Below are 24,989 nucleotides of genomic sequence, written 5' to 3'. Positions count from 1 at the left end.
AATTGTTTTCCCCCCCTCATCAATCTACACACAATACCCCATAATGACAAAGCAAAAACAGGTTTTTAGAAATCTTTGCAAAATGTATTAAAAAAAAACAACGGAAATAACACATTTGTGGGACCTTATATAGACAGGTGTGTGCATTTCCAAATCATGTCCAATCAATTGAATTTACCACATGTGGACTACATTCAAGTTGTAGAAACATGTCAAGTATGATCAATGGAAACAGGATGCACCTGAGCTCAATTTTGACTATCATAGTCTGAATACTTATGTTAATAAGGTATTTCAGTTTTTATTTTTAATACATTTGCAAAAATGTAAAAAAAATATATATATGTTTTCGCTTTGTCATTAGGGGGTATGTAACTGACAATTAACCTGTAAGTCTATGTCGTTGTTTTTGTTTGAATTGTTTACGTGTTCGCTATGACGGGGAAATGATAAGTGGAACTACGTGGCTAATAACTGTTGTAATGGGGATCATTATCGTAGCAACGCACTTTTGGAGTGAAGGCATTCCCGTGCGGTGTTAGCTAAGTTTTCATGTCTTCGCGTGTAGTTCGTAAAGGTTGAAGTGTGTATGTTAGGATGGTAACGTTGTAATAATTAAGGAGGAAGCGTGAATTCATGCCAGGAATAATAAGTGTGAAGTTTTGATTTCCTCCCTTCTGTAATAAGCTGCCAATGAGGTATTTTTCCTTTGTTCATGTGTTTAATCTGATACTGTTATAGCTCCGGCTAAACGGTTTATGTATGTAAGCACTTCAGAGTTATACCAAGCTAATAAGTCTCTCATAAGACAAGAAGGTTGTAAGAGTGTGCTTAACTGTATTTTCATTTACTTTATAGTTCTCACGGAAGGTGATAATTCTGACTAAAACTACAGAATAAAGCCGACAGTTAAAATCAAGGAACGATTGTGCTCGTGGTTACTGGAGGGAGCTACAGTGTATTGTATGTAGATTGATGAGGAAAAAAATGTTTATTTCATACATTTTAGGTATAAGGCTGTAACGTAACAAAATGTGGAAAAATGAAAGTATGAATACTCTCCGAATGCGCTGTACATCTTGTTCCTGCCCTCTCAAGGGACGCCACGTAATACACAGCAGCCCTTCTACGGGCATATGGGGAGGGTTCTTAAATTGTAACATCCAATCAAAATCTTGTCAGCGGACCATTCAAACCGTTTTTTTTACAAAATTCTCCAGACCTCCAAGGGAGGCGTGACAACAACGTGATTTTGGAGGTATGGTAACGTGAAATTAACGCATGGGTAACCTGAGAATCATGATGTTACATCATTCATACCTGTTAGTCATACCAATTTCACAATGTATGTATTTAATGTACTTCTACAATGTGCGTTAAGAAATATAACGCTATGATCAAATCATTTCATCAACAATAGCCTTTTAGCTTACTATGCCATACATGTGCCATGAAACGACATCATTAAAACAAATCTCTAGCTTATTGTCAAATGTCTTCAGTCTTCAGTGACCTGATTTTGAAAAACATAATCATAGTAGTGTCAGAATATCCATATATTTGCATATATTTAGAAGTTATACAGCACATTACTTACTATTTTCTTTCATTATTTGTTCTTTCCCGAAGTCTGACTGCAAGCGGATAACTCTATAATAGACTCCTGATTTTATTAATCCATCTTCACTTTGGTTATCCTTCAAACTGGACTGCAAAGCATTCCTACTCGATTCAGTAACCTTTGAGTACCAGAAATATACAGAGAAATATAAGAGACCTAAAAGCAAAAGCCTGCAGAATAGTTTTTTCACCATCTCACCGGTGTGTGCCGTGAATCACAGGCCACAACACAAAAGTTTACTGGTAACAAGCTTCCCCACCACACCCATTGGTACGCTCGACCTGCCTGGCCAGTTTTTCTGCCAACATTTGACGTCAGACTAAAAAACAACAATTGACCAACCTTATGTCTTTTTTTGTGAGGCACTTTAACGTCACATAAAAACCAACCTGTTAACAAGCCTCTGACCAAACCTGACAGTATCAGTATCTAGTCTTCTTAGTTTCTAGCGGCACCAGCCACCACTGGTTGAGAGAAACTATTATTTTGTATTCTGTATTTGATTTACTGTGGATATTGATTGATATGGAATAAACATGATTGTATGTGCCGGAAGACGCAGACAGATGCATTTCCTTTATGGGAAGGGAACAGGTGTTAACCAAATATGTTTAAGTAACATATTTAATGAAGTTATTGTCACGTGTTAGTCTATAATTATCTGTTGTAACTACAGTGCCTTTAGAAAGTATTCACACTCCTTGAATTCTTCAAAAGAAATTGTGTTGCAGCCTGAATTTAAAATGGATTAAATTGAGATTTTGTGTCACTGGCCTACTAACAATACCCCATAATGTCGAAGTGAAATTATGTTAATAGACATTTTTACAAATGAATTAAAAATGAAAAGCTGAAATGCCTTGAGTCAATAAGTATTCAAACCATTTGATAATGGCAAGCCTAAATAAGTTCAGGAGTAAAACTGTGCTTAACAAGTCACATAATACGTTGCATGGACTTACTCTCTGTGTAACAATAGTGTTTAAAATGATTTTTAAATTACTTTGTCACGCCTGCTCCCGCTCCTCCTCTCTGGTGCTCGAGGGCGCCAGGCTTCCCTTCATTACGCACACCTGCCACCATCATTACGCGCATCAGTACTCATTGGACTCACCTGGACTCCATTACCTTGTTGATTGCCCCTCCTATATCTGTCTGTTCCTCGGTTAGATTCTTGTGTCAGTATTATTGTCGTTTTGTTTTCCCCTGTCCAGACGCTGTCCGTATTCTGTTCCTCTCCGTGTTTCATTAAATGTTCACTCCCTGTACTTGGTTCTCGTACATGATTCCATATGTGTTATTTCATAGTTTTGATGTCGTCACTATTATTCTACAATGTAGAAAATAGTAAAAATAAAGAAAAACTCTTGAATGAGTAGGTGTGTCCAAACTTTTGACTGGTATTGTATATTTTTTTTTAAAAGACACTGATTATCTCTTTGAGCATGGTGTAGTTATTAATTACACTTTGGATGGTGTATCAATACACCCAGTCACTTCAAAGTTACAGGCGTCCTTCCTAACTCAGTTGCCTGAGAGGGAAACCGCTCAGTGGTTTCACCTTGACTCCTATGGTGACTTTAAAATAGTTTCAGAGTTTAATGGCTGTGGATCAACAACATCGGATTTACTCCACAATACTAACCTAAATGACAGAGTATATCGAAAGCACTCAACCGTGAAAGCACTGCTTCCTCAAAATAATACCTTTTGTTTCTTACTGTTCCTTAAAGCACTGTTGAAAAATAGCCCATACAATAATTCATTTTACAGTGAAGACGAGTGACGAGCTTTGTAATGATAAACTCACAGGAACTATCCTTTGGAGGGAGAAAACCTGAATGGAATCGATGCCATGGTTATCTGTTACTGGGCTCTCTGTTGACCATGCTATCGCACGGTAACATATCAGTCAGTAAGGGAGCACAAGGTGCCACTTGTGAAGTTTGCCGTTTGGGGTCAAAGGTACGTCACATGACCGCAACTAGGAAACGGGGCTTTGAGAGCTATCAGTAGAGAGTACTTTCTGTTGTCGCTTTTAAGAACTATCTTTTATGTTACACCCTTGCTCGTTGAAAGTAGTTCCAACATGATAAGAGGCAACATGTGAGTGCAATTCAAATTTTGTCTAACTACTGTATCAGTTATAAAGGGATGCTTGATAACTATACATATTTACATCTTACTCATTTGTTCATGGCGTGAAATGTATTATTCAGTCTGAAAGTCCACTTCCCTTTTTTAATTGTTGATTTATTTTTGTCTTGAAGGGGCTCTCCTAACCAGACCTGTGACAGTGGTGTATCCATGGACCTCTTCTTGCACTATTCTCTCATTCCATCGGTAAAGGGTCTCTGTGTCCCCATACAGTACATTAACATCCAGGTAACACTTTACTTGACACCTAGCGTCATAACACGTTATGATACAGTTATAAACATGTCATTATTTGTCATAACCGCTGCCATAACTTGCCATAGCCTGTCATAATATGATCATAACACTGTCATGACCCATATATTTACACCTGTTGGGACATATATTGCGTTATTTTATGGCTGATTGTGACACCTACATATGAGTGTCAAAACCCACATTTATTCCAATGTGTTTTTTCCTTGCCAAGAAGTTTCCTTTTGAAAGTTTTTTTAAGTCGTGTTTTTACACTTTATGACACTGTCAAGAAGCATTATGACCATCCTGTGTCACTTTACTTGGACTAAGAAAATACACTTTATGACACTGTCAAGAAGCATTATGACCATCCTGTGTCACTTTACTTGGACTAAGAAAATACACTTTATGACACTGTCAAGAAGCATTATGACCATCCTGTGTCACTTTACTTGGACTAAGAAAATACACTTTATGACACTGTCAAGAAGCATTATGACCATCCTGTGTCACTTTACTTGGACTAAGAAAATACACTTTATGACACTGTCAAGAAGCATTATGACCATCCTGTGTCACTTTACTTGGACTAAGAAAATACACTTTATGACACTGTCAAGAAGCATTATGACCAGTATGATCAGAATGATGTAAGCCAGATAGACCTATCACGTACATGCCCTTATATCAGTCATCAGTCAAAAAGAGGGTGTCTTGTCCTGCTCCTAAAATCTGCTCCTGCATTCATCCCAGTCAACAGAGCATTGGGGTAGGTGCATGTCTGACAATGTGTGCACAATTACAATGATAATTCAGTATGGTCAATTTCAGAAAATGTTATATTACATATAAATACTTTTGACAAGTAGGCTATGGTGTAATGGAATGTTTTGCATTGTGTGGTAAGTTTTGTTGGTTTTGACAATCTTTTGTAGGTGTCATAACCAGCCATAAAATAACGCAATCTATGTCACATCAGGTCTACATATATGTGTTATGTGTTATGACCATATTATGACAGGTTATGACAAGTTATGTCAGCTGTTATGACATTATGACATGGTTATGACCGTATCATAACGTGTTATGACACTAGGTGTCAAGTAAAGTGTTACCAACATCCACTGATGTCAGTAACACTACATTCTTAGAAAAAGGGTTCGGCTGCCCCCATAGGAAAACCCTGTTTGGTTCCAGGGAGAACCTTTTTTGGTTCCACGTAGAACCCTTTTGGGTTCCATGTAGAACCCTCTGTGGAAAGGGTCCTACATGGAACCCTAAAGGGGTCATCCTGGAATCAAAAATAGTTCTTCAAAGGGTTCTCCAATGGGGACAGCTGAAGAACCCTTTTAGGTTCTAGATAGCTCCTTTAGGTTCTAGATAGTGTAGTACATCAACATAAGATATATTCTGTTCAACTGTGTTTTTTTGCTACAGACATGCTTATGTAATAAGACAATGTTATTTTTCTGACAAATTATCATGTATTCAACAGTGCCTTCAGAAAGTATTCACATCCCTTGACTTTTTCCATATTTTGCTGTGTTACAGCTTGAATTTAAAATTGATTAAACTGAGATTTTGTGTCACTGGTCTACACACAATATACCATAATGTCAAAGCGAATGATGTTTTTAGAATTTTTTACAAATTAAAGTGTTCAATCCCTTTGTTATGGCAAGCCTAAATAAGTTTAGGAGTACAAATGTGCTTAACAAGTCACATAATAAGTTGCATGGATTCGCTCTGTGTGCAATAATAGTGTTTAACATGATTTTTGAATGGGGTACAGAGATGAGATAGTCAAACATACATCTATCTGTAAGATCCCTCAGTCGAGCAGTGAATATCAAACACAGATTCTTTTTTCCAATGCCTCACAAAGAAGGGCACCTATTGGTAGAAAAAATGCAGACATTGAATATCCCTTTGAGCATGGTGAAGTTATTAATTACACTTTGGATGGTGTATCAATACACCCAGTCACTACAAAGATACATGCTTCCTTCCTAACTCAGTTACCTGAAAGGAAGGAAACCGCTCAGGGATTTCACCATGAGGCCAATGGTGACTTTAAAATAGTTACAGAGGTTAATGGTTGTGATAGGAGAAAACTGAGGATGGATCAACAGCATTGTAGTTAGTCCACGATACTAACCTAAATGACAGAGTGAGAAGAAGGAAGCCTGTTCAGAACAAAAGGAAAGGAAATATACATTATATTTAAATAATAAATTCCTTGGTTTCCCAGAAATCCTGCTTATTCCCTTCTGATTCCGGGAATCCTCCAACCAGGATTTCGGGAAAACCAGGGAATTTATTGAAAGTTTCTGGAATTTTGCAACCCTAGTCTTTGCTCTCTTTTGTTTATTCTACATAGTTCGCCATCGTGGTTGTGCTGTCGGCCCTGCAGAGGAGATCCAGACACCTGCCCATAGATGAGAAGCTCCCCTTTCTCAACAACCGCTTTGGCATTGTTGTGTGAGTCACACTGTAACCCCTGACCCTTTACCAGTCAACCCATACTGACCCTTAAAGATAGAGACAGACACACACCGGTTTTCATCTCAAATCACATCCTATTCCCAATATACAAATGTAGGATCTTAATTTGAGCCAGTTTGCTACAGCAGACAAATAATCCTGCAGCAACAGGAAATGTGAATTATTATGCTTTTGTCGGGGTTGATCCATTTTTCATTAGGGCAAATTAAGTCTGACATTTTAAAGTGGAAATTACCAACTTAAGAAGCCTTTTTAAACTTTGAATGCTCTACAAGTTTGCATTTCCTGCTGTGCAGGAAAATTCTCAGCAACAAAAGGGTGATCAAATTAGGATCCTACATCTGTAATGCTTTCTATATAGTGCATTTAACTAGGCAAGCCAGTTAAGAACAAATTCTTATTTACAATGATGGCTTACCAAAAAGGCAAAAGGCCTCCGGCGGGGATGGGGGCTGGGATTAAAAATACAAATAAATAAAATAAAAATATAGGACAAAACACACATCACGACAAGAGAGACAACACAGCACTCATAAAGCGAGACCTAAGACGACAACATAGCATGGCAGCAACACGTAACAACACAGCATGGTAGCAACACAACATGGCAGCAGCACAACATGGTAGCAGCACAAAACAGGTTACAAACATTATTGGGCACAGACAACAGCACAAAGGGCAAGAAGGTAGAGACAACAATACATCACGCAAAGCAGCCACAACTGTCAGTAAGAGTGTCCATGATGTCACGTCCTGACCAGTAATAGGGGTTATTTGTTATTGTAGTTTGGTCAACACGTGTCAGGGGGTATTTGTTTTATGTGGTTCGGGGGTTATGTGGTTCGGGGGTTACACATTCCTGCTGCGTTTTGGTCCACTCTACCCTACGACAACCCTGACACATGATTGAGTCTTTGAATGAAGAGATTGAGATAAAACTGTCCAGTTTGAGTATTTGTTGCAGCTCGTTCCAGTCGCTAGCTGCAACGAACTGAAAAGACGAGCGACCCAGGGATGTGTGTGCTTTGGGGACCTTTAACAGAATGTGACTGGCAGAACGGTGTTGTATGTGGAGGATGAGGGCTGCAGTAGATATCTCAGATAGGGGGGAGTGAGGCCTAAGAGGATTTTATAAATAAGCAGCAACCAGTGGGTCTTGCGACAGGTATACAGAGATGACCAGTTTACAGAAGAGTATAGAGTGCAGTGATGTGTCCTATAAGGAGCATTGGTGGCAAATCTGATGGCCGAATGGTAAAGAACATCTATCCGCACGAGAGCACCCTTTCCTGCCGATCTATAAATTATGTCTCCATAATCTAGCATGGGTACGATGGTCATCTGAATCAGGGTTAGTTGTGCAGCTGGGGTGAAAGTGGAGCGATTACGATAGAGGAAACCAAGTCTAGATTTTAATTTAGCCTGCAGCTTTGGTATGTGCTGAGAGAAAGACAGTGTACCATCTAGCCATAGTCCCAAGTACTTGTATGAGGTGACTACCTCAAGCTCTAAACCCTCAGAGGTAGTAATCACACCAGTGGGGAGAGGGGCATTCTTCTTACTAAACCACATTACTTTTGTTTTGGAGGCGTTCAGAACAAGGTTAAGGGTAGACAAAGCTTGTTGGACACTAAGAAAGCTTTCCAGATATCAACAGTAATACAATCAAGGCACGGCAGAGGACAGGGAGAGCTCTAAAGTGTTGATTTATGACATTTGAATGTGCATTAGATGGCAACAGGATCATATTATACAGCAATTTCATCAGGTAACATGAAACAAAGCAGGCGAGAGGTGGTTAGAATAGGATGGGGGGGCAAAAGTCTGTGTAACCAATAGAGTCAGAGTCCGAATGTGGGAACAAACATTGTCTGTCCCACGTTACGGTAAACAAGAAAGTTCATAGTCAACAAAGCATGCAGGAGTCATGAGGCAAATAGCAAAATGCACAAGAAAAAAAAAAACGACTTGGGGCTAGCCATTGTAAGTTCAGAATCACTCGCCCCAACAGTGCCTGTGTGCTGGAGGCGAACGAAAGCTCGGTAGAGAGGGGGGAGTGTGGTGGGGGTACCAATACCAGACAGGGGGAGACAAGCAGCAGTGCAGCAGGCAGCTGGAGTAGGTGTCAGACCCACTTGGTAGAAGCTTTATTTCTGGAGGCAGATTTCTTGTAGAAAATGCCAGTGGATGGCCCTGAATAGCAGGAGGGTGCTTCAAGGCCTCTGGATTTGGGAGGGGTAGTCTGTGAGTCTCCTGCCATGTGTTGGGCTCAGAGGCTTCGACACTTTTCACTTCACGCCTCAGTGCTAATTGAAGTTGTATTTGGTCTGTCCAAAATTAGGTTGTAGGTTTGTAGTTTTGATCTGGAATTAAGGTTATGCTGTGGAGGGTAGCGTCCTGCATATATCCCTGCCGAAAAATCCAAGTTTCTCTAACTCCCAAACTATGTTATTGTAAAAAACATGTTAAAAAAATGTGAGAGCTCACATGCAAAAATGCACCCTACATGAGGTGGGGTAGGGTATGTGCTCTGATCAAAAGTACTACACTATATGGGGAGTAGGATGTGTGGCTCTGCTCCTAAATACTGCACTACATGAGGGATAGGGTGTGATAGAAGATTTGAACACTCTTCATAGATACAAACATACTCCTATTACTACCCCCTCCCTCTCAGGCCTCTGGACCTCATGGAGAACCTCAGTAACAGATGGTCCTATGGGTTTGCCTTCGGAGCTGTATCGTCCAGTGTCTTGCTTCTTTTCTCAGAGCATTACATGACCTTCAACGTTCCACCCTGGGCCAAAGGTAATTCAGAATGTTTCTGAGTGAATGGAATACTGAACAGAGGTGCGTCAGAATGTTGTTTAGCGAGTGGAACGCCAGTGTAGCAGGAGTGTCAGGCAACATTAGAGCCTCAGAGGGGTCTCAGTACCTGCTGGGTTTCTCATCTCCCTAGTATCAAATCAAATGTATTTAGAAAGCCCTTTTTACATCAGCAGATGTCACAGCCTAAAACCCCAAACAGCAAGCAATGCAGATGTAAGAGCTCGGTTGTCACGTCGGTATAACGGATCGGGAGACAGGCGCAGGAATGCGTAATAGGGTTTTTTATTGACCCAAACTACAGCATGCCATGTAAATGCACGGGGACGAAGACCAAACAAACACGTATACAAAACACAGGGTTGAAACCCAAACAAAAAAGCGAGGAGTACCTTGATTAAATACACCCGTAATCATCTGCACAATGCAAGCGGCATGAAAGCCAAAACAACACAGCACATGTACTCACACGACCAACAGACATTGGAACAAGGATCCGTGACAATGGTGTCTGGGAAAAACTCCTTAGAAAGGCAGGAACCTAGGAAGAGTACTTGATTGATTCATGAATGCCACTGTTTGCTGTATTGTGCACTGTAGCATTGATAATGGTTAAGGCTGGGAGTTTTTCCTGACCACATAGCCCTAGTGACAATGATATGTGCACTGCTCTCAAAACAAGCAAAACTTTGTCTTTGTCTTTGCAGCTTTTGTGTACCTTGTAGGTGCTCTCGAGGTGGGCCTGGCCTATTTCCCTTTCTTTGCGTGTCTGTCAACCCCTTGCCGAGAGTTTGGGGCTGTTCTGGGAATCCTCTACTCTTTGACATGGTGAGTGCACGTTTGACGTGATGTCATGACGTAGGGTCAGGAGTTTTTACCGACCCTGAGACCTGACCGGTTGAAGTCAGCGTCCAGAGTTTTTTCTGGTCAGGCAGGGCACATGGTCAGGACGAATATCTCCTGGCTCTATAGAGACTTACAGTGCTGGGAAAAGTATTTGCCCCCTTTCTGGTTTTCTATATTTTTGCATATTTTTTATGCTGCATGTTATTAGATATTCAACCAAGACCACATTGTAGATATTGTAACTACCACCACCATGCTGGACCATTGGTATAAGGTTCTTACTGTGGAATGCAGTGTTTGGTTTTGCCAGACATAATGGGACCCATCTCATCCAAAAAGTTTACTGAAGTTGACCAAAAAGCGCCTGTAAGCACCTGGATGATCATCAAGATTCTGGGAAGAATGTTCTATGGACAAATGTATAACAAAAGTATAACTTGTTGGACGACATGGGTCCCATTATGCCTGGTGAAAACCAAACACTGCATTCCACAGTAAGAACCTTATACCAATGGTCCAGCATGGTGGTGGTAGTTCCCTTTATCTACAATTTGGTTTGGGGATGCTTTGCTGCCTCAGGACCTGAATGACTTACCTTAATAGAAGGAACCATGAATTCTGCTTTGTATCAGAGAATTCTACAGGAGAATGTCAGGCCATCTGTCTGTGAGCTGAAGCTGAAGTGCAGCTGGGTCATGCAGCAAGACAATGATCCAAAACACACAATCAAGTCCACATGAAAATGGTAAAAAAGCAACAAATTTGAAGTTTTGGAATGGCCTATTCAAAGTCCAGAAAGTCAATTGAGATGTTGTGGCAGGACTTGAAATGAGCAGTTCATGCTTGAAAACGCACAAATGTCGCTGAAAAAAGCAGTTCTGGAAAAAAAAGCAATTTTGAAGTCGGGCAAAATTCCTCCACAGCGATGAGAGACTGATCAACAACTACAGGAACCATTTGGTTGGAGTCATTGCAGCTAAAGGTGCCACAACCAGTTATTGAGTGTAAGGGGGCAATTACTTTTTACACAGGGGAATTGGATGTTGCATAACTTTGTTATTTATATAAATAAAATAAGTATTTATTTTTTTGTTATTTGGTTCCCTTTTATCTAATGTTAGGTTTTGGTTGAAAAAATATGCAATAACAGGGAAAATCCGAAAGGGGGCAAATACTTTTTCACAGCACTGTACCTGTAGACAGCTTGATTTAGTCATTACAGGAATTGCCCAGTTATTTTACTGAAAGTGAGTTGTGTTGATCTAAGGACTCCCTATAACAGCCTGGTTGTTTTTTATTTGCAGGATAATCATCACGCTGTGGGATACAGTGATGTGTCCCACTGGTAAGGTAGGTGAGTACTCAACAAGCCAACACATAGTCGTTTACCCTCGCCATTCAGAATATTTGAAACAATGTGGTATAACAGGCTGGTATAGCAGTGTGGTTTAGCAACATATACTGCCTGCAAGCAAGAGTACTGTAGCCAGTGGTGATTTTAGCATGTAAATCTTTGTGGGGCAAAAAAAAATTAAAAGTGGGATGCATGCCAGCAAAGCCACTACACAACACAACACTAAACAAGACATTAGTTGCACTATAACGGTGACAAACAGTGCCCACAAAGGGCCTACATAAAGCTGTCCAAACGGCAGTCCCAAAATCTTACCACTGCTACACCTGGCTATCAGCGGAGCCTTGTTTGGCAGTGAAACAGTTAATTCAGCCTCCTTTACTGCCTTTAAAAAAAACATTGCTGACTTGCTTAAACAAATGTGGTTTCTACTGACAATTGAGATGTACAAACTATGGCATAAGGGGACGACAAGCGGATAAAAGGCCATCTGTAATTTCAATTAAGACATTAATGAGCGAACTAGGACGGACGTAGTCGTTATAACTATTTGTTTAGCACTTTGAAAAGTATGGCGACAGAATTCAGAACGTGGGCCGTTCTTACAGTGTTCTCCCTGTACACCAAGTTAGAACCGTCGGATAAATGAAGTGGGCATATAAGCAGACAATGAAAGCTCTTACAATATTCAATGATTACATTTCTCTAAAACAGGTTATATGCTACAGTAGAACAGTCAGAACAGTAGATGAAATTAAGAGGGGTAAATATACCAAATTTCTAGGGTGAGGCACATGGACTATTACCATCTTTATTTATTAACCTTTATTTAACCAGGAAAGGCTCATTGAGATTTAAAATCTCTTTTTCAAGAGCGTCCTGGCCAAGATAGGCAGCGCCAAGTCATTACAAAAAATCTTACTACACAACATACACATAGTATTACTTTCTTAGCTAGAGTATACATATCTCCCTGGCATATTACATAATTTATGAAGCAGCATACAATACATTTTTAGACTCACATTGTTGCGCTCGGCTCACTTGAACAGGAAGGTGGCGCGGCGGTCCTCCCGAGTTAAGTTGTTTTTTTTATGCGGCACAAATCATGCTTCATTGACAGCATGGCCAATGTTGAATGTTTATAATTTTAAAATTGGAAAAGAGCCCCTTAATCCCAGATTTGGGACCACACAGCCACTGTCACTGATTCCTTCCAAACCACTCATTGAATTTGCTATTTCACACTTGTGTAATGTTCAATGGCCGATGAGCACCGATACGTTTTATCTATAATTTCTCTTCATATGACAAGGATTGAAAAGGATTTGCCAGTAGATTGTCGACTTGATTCATGTTGATGACGGCTAGCTAAGATTGTGAAAGTATGATGTTGACATGATCAGTCCAATCAAAGCTACGGTAGATATAACGTGATTTGACGTCATTTTATCTGTGACCAATGACCTTGAGCCTTCTTGGACGGGCACTTCTATGGCAGCAGCCGAAAGGCTAGAATTTTCAATGTCTCCTCTTACTCTTGGCAGTAACGTAAAGTCACCCATGAGTGATAGAACACTGAGCCAATCACTGCGCAACGCTCTGTATTTTCTGCTGGCTTGCCCCACCACCACAGAAAGCACTGAGCTAAGCTGAAACACCTCCATCTTGGAGCTGCTTTACTCAAGAAAACAAAAAAGAGACCATGTTTGTATGCTGCTTTATTAACTCAATGATATATCATTTTTACATTGTTTGCAAACTGATATGTGACACGTATTAATGCCAAAATAACATGCCAAACAGGCAAGCCCCCCCCAAATAAGTAATAAGTTGTAATAAAACAACAAAAATCTGGGGCTCAAAACCCCACCTGCCTTGAATGGGTTGCCACTGAGTGTAGCACTTATCAAGGTGAAAATAAAAATGGATATGCACTCTTCTGGGAAGGGGTGACAAATAACCAATAACCAGCAGGTTTACATCCGTTTATTAGCGATGTCATTACGTTCAAATGCTTATACACTGTATAACCTTTAGCATATTTCCCAAGCCATTCATCTCACATATAGTTCCCAGTACAGTATGTGATGTTATTGCATTCAATGATATATCTTTATCACACATGCCAAATGAGTTATTCCTCTCACTTACTACATTCAAATGCTATATTTTCCAAGTCATTCATCACTCTTTACAGTAGGTGTGGCCTATGTATTTCTGTGTCTATGACTGCCATGTGAATTTGAACTTGTACTCTGTAGATACTGGGTAGTCACCAGAAGCTAGTCTACCAGTGGCCGACCATTTTGTCTCTCGTATTCCTCCTGGGGCGGTTCACATACATGCTGGTCAAAGCTGTTCGGATTCGACTCCAGCTTGAAACTGAGGTGAGAATTTCAGTTGGAGAAATAGTTGTTACCACATCCGTTTGAGGATTTGTGTCAGTGAAATGGGGAAATGAATCTCAATAGTACATACTTGTGTTATTTACGACTCATATTCAAATGAGATTTACAGTTGAAGTTGGAAGTTTACATACACCTTAGCCAAATACATTTAAAATCAGTTTTTTACCATTGCTGACATTTTAATCCTAGTAAAAATTCCCTGTTATAGGTCAGTTAGGATCACCACTTTATTTTAAGAATGTGAAATGTCAGAATAATAGTAGAGAGAATGATTTATTTCAGCTTTCATTTCTTTCATCACATTCCCAGTAGGTCAGAAGTTTACATACACTCAATTAGTATTTGGTAGCATTGCCTTTAAATTGTTTAACTTGGGTCAGACGTTTTGGGTAGACTTCCACAAGCTTCCCACAATAATTTGGGTGAATTTTGGCCCATTCCTCCTGACAGAGCTGGTGTAACTGAGTCAGGTTTGTAGGCCTCCTTGTTCGCACACTTGTGGACAGAATTTTTCAGTTCTGTCCACAAATTTTCTATAGGATTGAGGTCAGGGCTTTATGATGGCCACTCCAATACCTTGACTTTGTTGTCCTTAAGCCATTTTGCCACAACTTTGGAAGTATGCTTGGGGTCATTGTCCATTTGGAAGACCCATTTGCAACCAAGCTTTAACTTCCTGACTGATGTCTTGAGATGTTGCTTCAATATATCCACATAATTTTCCTGCCTCATGATGCCATCTATTTTGTGAAGTGCACCAGTCCCTCCTGCAACAAAGCACCGCCACAACACGATGCTGCCACCCCCGTGCTTCACGGTTGTGATGGTGTTCTTCGGCTTGTAAGCCTCCCCCTTTTTCTTCCAAACATAATGATGGTCATTATGGCCAAACAGTTTTGATTTTGTTTCATCAGACCAGAGGACATTTCTCCAAAAAGTATGATCTTTGTCCCCGTGTGCAGTTGCAAACCATAGTCTGGCTTTTTTATGGCGGTTTTAGAGCAGTGGCTTCTTCCTTGTTGAGCGGCCTTTCAAGTTATGTTGATATAGGACTCGTTTTACTGTGGATATAGATACTTTTGTACCTGTTTCCTCCAGCATCTTCACAAGGTCCTTTGCTGTTGTTCTGGGATTGATTTGCACTTTTTGCACCAAAGTACGTTCATCTCTAGGAGACAGAACGCGTCTCCTTCCTGAGCGGTATGATGGCTGCGTGGTCCCATGGTGTTTATACTTGCGTACTATTGTTTGTACAGATGAACGTGGTACCTTCAGGCGTTTGAAAATTGCTCCCAAGGACCAGACTTGTGGAGGTCTACCATTTTTTTCTGAGGTCTTGGCTGATTTCCTTTGATTTTCCCATGATTTCTAGCAAAGAGGCACTGAGTTTGAAGGTAGGCCTTGAAATACATCCACAGGTACACCTCCAATTGACTCAAATTATGTAAATTAGCCTATCAGAAGCTTTTAAAGCCATGACATCATTTTCTGGAATTTTCCAAGTTGTTTAAAGGCAAAGTCAACTTAGTGTATGTAAACTTCTGACCCACTGGAATGTGATACTGTGAATTATAAGTGAAATAATCTGTCTGTAAAAAATTGTTGGAAAAATTACTTATGTCATGCACAAAGAAGATGTCCTAACCGACTTGCCAAAACTATAGTTTGTTAACAAGAAATTTGTGGAGTGGTTGAAAAACGAGTTTTAATGACTCCAACCTAAGTGTATGTAGACTTCCGACTTCAACTATATATATCATGAACTTCAGATCATGCCCCAAAAAATTGCCGTCACGACAAGGGGAGAGGTCTAGGTTAGCATTACTGGTCTTTAGCCAAAAGGTCTTTAGACATGCTCAACTTTGAGGAGCAACCATCCAATGAATGATGAGTTTGTCTGTTGACAAGAATCTTCTTTCAGGACCAAGACCAGCTAATCCAGTGTCACCAGGCCAAGCATGTACAGAGGTTGTTGAGGAGGAGCCCTATTGACCGGTAGGACAACAGTAGGAGAAACACTGGCTCATCATTAGCCCTACATACAGTAGGGCATTATCCCTTCATTCATTAATGGCATCCTATGTAGGGCTAGTTCATAATTTCAGTTATTACCATCACAAGTTACAGCCATAGCCATACATATAAATATGATATATTCTGTGGTTATATAAAAGTAAATCATTGGTAACAGCCTGTCACACCATTGATAATACACCACCATTGGCTTGGTTTCAAAATTAGGCCAACTATGTTCAACACGTGACAATCATTCACATTTCATTGTTGGTCATGCAAACATTCAGCATGAACTGGTTGTGTGTCTCAAAGATTTTTCATGGAGTGTTAAGAATGGTTTCGTTAAATTCCGGAATCGTTTTGATAGGAAACTGGAGACCAGTTGGTTCCAGAGGAGGGTCTATGACTGGGACCCCCACTTCAAGTTCCCTAACAGAATGATCGGCACATCCGTCATATCCCTGATTGGCTTATACACGGTTAGCCTTGTTATATGGGAGGGATTAGGTTTTTCATGTGTTATTTTACACTTATTTGATGTATTTTATTTGGCATATTTTTGTGTGCTTCTGACTGTGTGCTTTGGGTGCATCTGTCCTTCCACAGATGACTTTGGCTGACTATAGTCTCAGTGACTATGCATTTGATAGATTGGATGTTCTGATAGACCAACTGAAGAAGCTGGCTTTTTCCTGCAATGAGACAGAGATATTTGTAGCCATGATCCCCCAATTTGAGGAATTCGCTAACGTTGCCAGAAGTAAGGAGCATGGTTTAGACTATTGTGTGTGTGCATGCTTGCGTGCGTGTGTTGCCGCACCCACACTTAGAAAAAAAGGTGCTATCGTTCTAGATACATAATCTAAAATGGTTCTCCCGCTGTCCAAATAGGAGAACCCTTTGAAGAACCCTTTTGGGTTCCATGTAGAATCCTCTGGTTCTACATGGTTCCAGAGGGTTCTATCTGGTTCTACATGGTTCCGGGGGGTTCTACATGGAACCCAAATTGTTCTACCTGGAACCATAGGGGACAGCACCATAGGGGGCAGCCCCCTATCGGGACAGCCGAAGAACCCTTTTGGAACCCTTTTTTTCAAAGAGTGCAGATTTTGCCTGAATATCTGTACCATTATCATTCATCAGTCTGCATTGATTGATTTGATTTTCCAGAGTCCTGGCTAGCCACAACCATCTTTGCCACCCTAACGTCTGTGTCATACACATTCCATGTGTTAGCATGTTACCGGTATGTCCTGTTTGATGCAGTTATTCCAAAATATTCCAAACACTGTATATACACAGTATAGATTATGTAAATGATGTATGATCTGTTAGTATTATTAACAGTATCTGTTAGTATTGCTGTTATAATTTTCATCCTGTCACAGGAAACATCTGAAGAGATTGTGGGCGGGGGAGAAGGGCTTTCTTCCTGAGAAGTTCCATAATCCCAATTCTGCAGTCAGTGTGGTGAGTAGCAGCGCATTCCAATTCCAGAATGTTCCACGGAATTATTGGGAATGTTATTTGTAGTGTCAAAATATTTAAGAGTCATATTTTGTAACATTACATACAGGCTGCCATCACAAGATACTCCGGATGGCAAATAGCGTTTACTTTGTGGGGTAAGACAACCTTTCCTCTTCCTTTCAGCCCATACAATACATACTTATAAGGGGATATATAGGATGAGACATAAACAGTCACCTCAAATGATTGCCACTCTTGATAAAGATGAGCAAAAAATACTGTAGAAAAGAAGTAATAAAAATACAGAGATGTATTATATGATAAACAAAATACTAATTTATGCTAATACAATTGCTCAGAGAAAAATGTTTTGTTTAAGTAATAAAATAAAATCTCAAAGATATCTGTGGAAATGATATACACTCCTGTTTTCAACGCTTTGTGTGCCCTCCCCTTGCAAGGTTAACAGCGCTAAGCCTTTCTCCTATAACGACAATGCTATAATGCTTTCTCCTGTAATGAGATTGAAAAATACATTGGTAGGGATCTTAGACCATTCCTCCGTACAGACTCTTTCCAGATCCTTGATATCCTTTGGTCTACGCTTATGGACTGCCCTCTTGTAACGGCTGTCAAATGGAGTAGACCAAGGCGCAGCGTGGTTAGTGCTCATCATGTATTTATTATAGACCACTTTAAACAAAGAAACCGACAGCCAAACAGTTCTGTCAGGTAAGCAATACAAAACAGAAATTAACCACCCACAAAACCCAAAGGAAAACAGGCTACCTAAGTATGGCTCCCAATCAGCGACAACGATGTACAGCTGTCCCTGATTGAGAGCCATACCATGCCAAAACAAAGAAATACAAAACATAGAAAAAAGGACATAGAATTCCCACCCTAGTCACACCCTGGCCTAATCAAAATAGAGAACAAAACCCTCTCTATGGCCAGGGCGTGACACCTCTTCAATTCAAACCTCAGGTTTTCAATGGGTTTCAAGTCCGGAGACTGCGATGGCCATTGCACCCGGTTCCAATCCAAGTGCCAATGCCATTTAGCAAACTCCAGGAGTTTACATTTGCTGTTTGCTCTCAATAAAATAGCCTATTGGCATGGAGTTGGCGTCTAACTTTTGAGTTGGAGGCTTGGTGACCCCAAGAGTTTTTGATGCCATCCGAACCATCTTCCTCACTGTGTGTGGGGACAAGATACACTTGGATCCTCTACCAGGCAAGTTTACCACAGTTCCAGTGGTTTTAAACTTTGTAATTGTTGCCCTAATAGTGGTAAGTGGTATATTTTGTTTTTCAGTTTTTTTTGGTACCCATTGCCTAATTTATGAAAGTCAACAACCAGTTGTCTCTTTTCATTTGTGAGTTATTTGCCTTTCCGCATGGTGATGGATGACAAAGGGATTTTGCATGTGTGTTACCTCATTTTTATACCCCAGTGAAACAGCAAGCCATGGAAGGCCATAATACAGTTCCTTAAACTGAGATACATTTTTAAAAAGTAGAATGTTAATGCAGATTTTATTTAGTTTGATTTTATTTATAATAATGTTCAGTGTTGCCAATAATATTGACAGGTATCTTTTTTTAGATAAAAAAAAAAACTTCTTAAGCGTAATCTCTTTCTCCGAGCAATTGTATTAGTATAAAAGTATGTCATTGTCACTTTTTGGGGGTGATACAGTATAGCACAGTATTTGTATTATTTACAGTCTTTTTTGTTCATCTTTATGAAGGGTGCCAATCATTTTGGAGGTGACCGTGAATAATTATTTATTGGATTGGTAAAAGATAAATAAATGCATTCTATATGAAAGTTCTCCAATTTCTTCCAGGTTTTCTAATTGTTCACTTTGTCCAGTTCGTCTTTGCGTTGCTCTTTACCTACGGAGTTGTCCTCCCTATCCAAAATGGAAGAGTGTTGGAAATGTTGACCAACATGGGAACCATTCTGTAAGTGTACCCTATGGGACAGTTTCCCAGACCCAGATTAACAGAGAATCTCCATTGAAAGTGTTTTTGAGTCCAGGATTAGCCTTAATCTGGATTTGGGAAACCGGCCCTTTCACTGCTTTAAACAGGCTCTAACTATTCAGAAATAAAACATTTTCAAGGAGTCGCTCAGTTCATATGAAAAAAATGTCCCTGATCGCTGGTATTTCTTTACCCATTGAGCGTCGACGTAACATATTTCATGGTATGTATGCATATCCAAGCAGTGTGAGTTTCCTTATCCTGTATGAAGTAACATTCTCTCTATCAGTTTGACCATAGGTATCGTTATAGGATTGGTTATACTACAGGTGATGCTGGTCCAAGTGTTCTTCCTTCAGGACAAGATCTCACCGTCAGACAGGAAGAAACCTTTGGCACTCAACAACAGGTGCGGTATTATGTAATACAGGCCATACCTCTTGACCTAACGTTCACCTTAGCCTACTGGTCACCTGTCATTCACCCATCACAACTCTACCCAGTTACAATCTATGGTTAGTGCGCTTCTTTGGAACATTCACACAAAGAAAGAAGAATGCTTAACAGTTCCTTAATGAAAGGATTTCAAGAGAGGACATGGTACATGATAAAACACCCACATTTACAGTACCAGTCAAAAGTTTGGACACACCTACTCTTTCACATTTTTTATTTTTATTTGACTATTTTCTACATTGTAGAATAATAGTGAAGACTCAAAACTATGAAATAACATGTATGGAATCATGTAGTAACCGAACAAGTGTTAAACAAATCAAAACATATTTTAGATTTGAGATTCTTCAAAGTAGCCACCCTCTGCCTTGATGACAGCTTTGCACACTCTTGGCATTCTCTCAACCAGCTTCACCTGGAATGCTTTTCCAACAGTCTTGAAGGAGTTCCCACATGTGCTGAGCACTTGTTGGCTGCTTTTCCTTCACTCTGTGGTCCAACTCATCCCAAACCATCTCAATTGGGTTGAGGTTGGGGGGATTGTGGAGGCCAGGTCATCTGATGCAGCACTCCATCACTCTCCTTCTTGGTCAAATAGCCCTTACACAGCCTGGAGGTGTGTTGGATCATTGTCCTGTTGAAAAACAAATGATATTCCTACTAACCGCAAACCAGATAGGATGGCGTATCGCTGCAGAATGCTATGGTAGCCATGCTGGTTAAGTCTGCCTTGAATTCTAAATAAATCACCAACAGTGTCACCAGCAAAGCACCCCCACTCACCTCACACGGCAAAATCTAAAATTTTGACTCATTAGACCAAAGGACAGATTTTCACCGGTTTGATGTCTAATGCTCGTGTTTCTTGGCCCAAGCAAGTCTCTTCTTATTGTGTCCTTTAGTATTGGTTTCTTTGCAGCAATTTGACCATGAAGGCCTGATTCACGCAGTCTCCTCTGAACAGTTGATGTTGAGATGTGTCTGTTACTTGAACTCTGTGAAGCATTTATTTGGGCTGCAATCTGAAGTGCAGTTAACTCTAATGAACTTGTCCTCTGCAGCAGAGGTAACTCTGGGCTTCCATTCCTGTGGCAGTCCTCATGAGAGCCAGTTTCATCATAGCGCTTGATGGTTTATGCGACTGCACTTGAAGAAACTTTCAAAGTTCTTGAAATTTTCCACATTGACTGACCTTCATGTCTTAAAGTAATGATGGACTGTCATTTCTCTTTGCTTATTTGAGCTGTTATTGCCATAATATAGCTCAAACGCATTAAGAAGGAAAGAAATTCCACAAATTAACTTTTAGCAAGGCACACCTGTTAATTGAAATGCGTTCCAGGTGACTACCTTATGAAGCTGGTTGAGATAATGCCAAGAGTGTGCAAAACTGTCATCAAGGCAAAGGGTGGCTACTTTGAAGAATCTCAAATATAACATATATTTTGATTTGTTTTGGTTACTACATGATTCCATGTGTGTAATTTCATAGTTTTGATGTCTTCAGTATTATTCTACAATGTAGAACATAGTAAAAATAAAGAAGAACCCTTGAATGAGTAGGTGTGTCCAAACTTTTAACTGGTACTGTACGTGTGTACTATACCACAAGAGGTAATGACTGGAGCGGAATAAGTGGAATGGTATCTAACACATGGTTTCTATGTGTTTGATGCCATTCCAATAGTTCAGTTCCAGACATTATTATGAGCCGTCCTCCCCTCAGCATCTTCCATTGTACTGTACATATCATACTGCACAGGTCAACATTGGGACAAATATTGGATTTCCTGATTTACATCGTAAGATTTTTCACAAGTATTTTTCTTTACCCAGAGCAATTTCTTTTAGTTTACCTTAGTTATGCAAGTTTTTCTTAACCCAGGGTTAACGCTGGGGATTAGTAATAGTGGTTCTCACCTGAACGCTAATGCCCACAAGCTAATGTAAAGCGTCAAACACAACCAGTATTTACAAGTTAATCTTACATGCCTCTGGTCACAGACTTGAGGATGTTTTATGGGTTGACACACAGCATTTCACCCAAACCAGGGCTAGCTGAGCTTCATAATGCATAAATGTGTGGCAAAGACAATGTGCAGTCAAGCTGTTTGCACACACACGCAAGAACACGCAAGAATACACACAAACACACACACATGCCGTGACCCCACTTTGACAGTGCATGTTCTGCATACATATCAGGAAATACGTACACTGAGTAAACGAAATATTAAGAACACCTGCTCTTTCCATGACATAGACTGACCAGGTGAATCCAGGTGAAAGCTATGATCCCTTATTGATGTCACTTGTTAAATCCACTTCAATCAGTGTAGAGGAAGGGGAGGAGACATTTAAAAAAATATGTTTTTAAGCCTTGAGACATGGATTGTGTATGTGTGCCAATCAGAGGGTGAATGGGCAAGACAAAATATTTAAATGCCTTTGAATAGGATATGGTAGTAGGTGCCAGGCACACCGGTTTGTGTCAAGAACTGCAACGCTGCTGTGTTATTCACGCTCAACAGTTTCCTGTGTGTATCAAGAATGGTCCACCACCCAAAGGACATCCAGCCAACTTGACACAACTGTGGGAAACATTGGAGTCAACATGGGCCAGCATCCCTGTGGAACACTTGACACCTTGTAGAGTCCATGCCCAAGAAGTTGTTCTGAGGGCGAAATATCAGGAAGGTGTTCCTAATGTTTGGTATACTCAGTGTACGTTGACATGGCACTCTATGGTATCTCCCCTTTAGGAAGGCGTTCCACAACTTCAACTACTTCTTCTTCTTCTACAACGTAGTGATGGGCCTGAGTAACTGCATCCTGCGTCTGCTGACCAGCTGCGTGGTGGGCACCTGGCTGGTGTCACGCATCGACCGTACCATCATGCCGAGGGGATACGAGTCCATGGACCCTGGTCAGTTTAGTGACCTAGTTAGGGCCCAGAGGGTTTTCCCTGAACACCTGACCAAGAAAAACTCTGCGCCCTAATTAAAGGCTTTAACTAAAGCCCATAGTTTTTAGTTGAAAACTCATACAGGTGCAGCTATACACAAACAGGTGATTCAATCTCTGTAATATAAGTGCGTAGCCAGCCAGAACGGCTCATAGGAGCAGGAGCCTATCTCTCCTTTCTGTAGAGCAGGGGGTAGGCAACCCTCTTCCTGGAATGTCTTCAGTACTGCAGGATTCTGTTCCGACTAGGCACCACACCTGATCAACTGAGCTAATTAATCAGTTCAGTGATTGCCTAAATTCAACACACCTGGTCTTCCAGGTCGGTTAAATCCAAATCATGAAGTGCCTGTAGCACTCCAGGACCAGGGTTGCCTACCACTGCTGTAGATTGTGGCAGCTTGATGTGTACAAGTACACCCCTTGGACAGGACGCTAGTCCAAATCTCGGACCTGCCCCCCACCCCCACCACCTCTGAGTTCACCTTTAGTTTTTTGCCCCAACACTACACAGCTGATTCAAATAATCAAAGCATGATGATGAGTTGGATATTTGAATCAGCTGTGTAGTGCTAGGGCAAAAACCAAAACGTGCATCCAGGGGAGTGGCCCCAGGACCAAGGTTGGGAAACATTGCTCTAGTCAATCGCAGGTCCTGTAATATATGATGTATACAGAAGGTGGCAGCATTTCACAGGATTTGTATGACAAAGATTGTGTGGAAAGTACATGTCATGTAGAATGTAACTCTTTGACGGTCTATTTTAGGTTACAGCACTTGGATCGGGATGATTTTTGCAGACCACTACCACAACAACCCTGTCATGGTGTGTTTCTGCCATCTTCTCCTGTCCAACACCATGGTGAAACAACAGAGGACCACAGAGGCAGCATCCTACTCCACGTTCAACAACACATCTTCGCCAGGTCAGTTAACATCAAGATGTCATGAACACAGCTGCAGATCAAATAATGGGCTGTTTAAAATATAATTTACTCTAGGTTGAAGTTTCTCATCATGTGAGTGTGTATTAGACTAAATAGTCCTTGAGAGATCAGAAGGTTCTGAGAGCACAAATCATACTTAAATAAAAATACTTTAAAGTACTACTTAAGTAGTTTTCTGGGGTATCTGTACTTTACTTGACTATTTATATTTTAGCAATTACATTTACTTTTGATACTTAAGTTTATTTAAAACCAAATACTTTTAGACTTTAACTCAAGTAGTATTTTACTGGGTGACTTTCACTTTTACTTGAGTAATTTTCTACTAAGGTATCTTTTCTACTTAGGTATCAATTATATTCTTTTTCCGCCACTGCAAACCTCAGTAGCCCAACACAGACTTGATCAAAAGAGACAAATTAGCAGATCCTGGACGCCCCACAACTCACACAAGTGACATTAGAGACCTGAAATAGGAACACTAGGACACGTAATAAATATTTTGTAGATAATGTCAGTCTCTCTCTAATACCACTGTGTTGTAGATTCAGCCCGTGGAAGCCGGGCCAGGCGGCGATGGATGCTCCTTTACACCCTGATGAAGAACCCAAGACTGATCCTCCTGAGGAAGAACAGGACCTCCTCCAGTCCCACTGACCACCAGGACACTGTGGTCCAAGCCTGGCTGCTGGCCTCTCAGACTGAACAGATAGGACAGGCACCAGAGATGACGGCCAAAGCCGCTACAGCTACATCAGATCAGACGATGACCAATGGGCAGACATTAACTGACTGATTCTGCTCAGGGTTTATACACGCGCAGCCTGAAATAGTGTAGTACAATACTATGATATAACATTTAGTAGACCTACACACATTTCGAGGACACGTTTTGGCTCATGAGTGCTACATTTGATACTACAGGCCAATTCTTCTGTAGGCCAAGCTCTTACAATGTATTGTATTGTATGTGATGAATAATATGATTAATGTATTGTAAATTCGGGAAATACCTACATAATTACTCCTACTGTGAAAGATGACAGGACAAATGGACACAGTTATGCTTTTTACCTCATAATGGTCCGTTTGTTTTTAGTAGGCCACATAGCTGCGGGAAGTAGAGGTGCTGAGGGTGCTGCAGCACTCCCTGAAAAATCATAATAAAAAAAATATACAGTACCAGT

The 24,989-nt window shown here is 40.5% G+C and overlaps 1 protein-coding gene across 9 annotated transcripts; it reads left to right on the top strand.

The window, feature by feature from the left end:
- The first annotated feature begins 500 nt into the window (after positions 1-500).
- Positions 501-24,989, top strand: stra6l (STRA6-like). Of its 9 annotated transcripts, none has more exons than XM_014208908.2 (18): positions 501-698; positions 3,892-3,964; positions 6,396-6,496; positions 9,198-9,328; positions 10,054-10,174; positions 11,497-11,542; positions 13,811-13,936; positions 15,879-15,952; positions 16,341-16,452; positions 16,580-16,733; positions 17,144-17,219; positions 17,362-17,443; positions 17,550-17,598; positions 19,296-19,413; positions 19,724-19,843; positions 22,653-22,816; positions 23,623-23,781; positions 24,348-24,989. In XM_014208908.2, the coding sequence occupies exons 1-18, from the start codon at positions 694-696 to the stop codon at positions 24,596-24,598; spliced, it is 1,962 nt and encodes a 653-aa protein (XP_014064383.1). In that variant the 5' UTR covers positions 501-693; the 3' UTR covers positions 24,599-24,989. The 9 variants fall into 9 exon arrangements, with proteins under 9 accessions (XP_014064383.1, XP_045578650.1, XP_045578653.1 ...); XM_045722694.1 differs by having other exon boundaries at positions 3,892-4,006; XM_014208907.2 differs by lacking the exon at positions 501-698 and adding an exon at positions 3,483-3,727.

This window comes from Salmo salar, chromosome ssa08 (assembly GCF_905237065.1).
Source record: "Salmo salar chromosome ssa08, Ssal_v3.1, whole genome shotgun sequence".
Taxonomy (NCBI): domain Eukaryota; kingdom Metazoa; phylum Chordata; class Actinopteri; order Salmoniformes; family Salmonidae; genus Salmo; species Salmo salar.
This window is presented reverse-complemented; position numbering and strand designations above follow the sequence as displayed.

Bases quoted from the DNA above. Each gene is read 5' to 3' on its own strand.
- stra6l (XM_045722693.1), top strand. The intron at 10,175-11,496 runs GTGAGTGCACGT...TTTTATTTGCAG, and splicing joins ATCCTCTACTCTTTGACATG to GATAATCATCACGCTGTGGG. The intron at 19,844-22,652 runs GTGCGGTATTAT...TCTCCCCTTTAG, and splicing joins CCTTTGGCACTCAACAACAG to GAAGGCGTTCCACAACTTCA.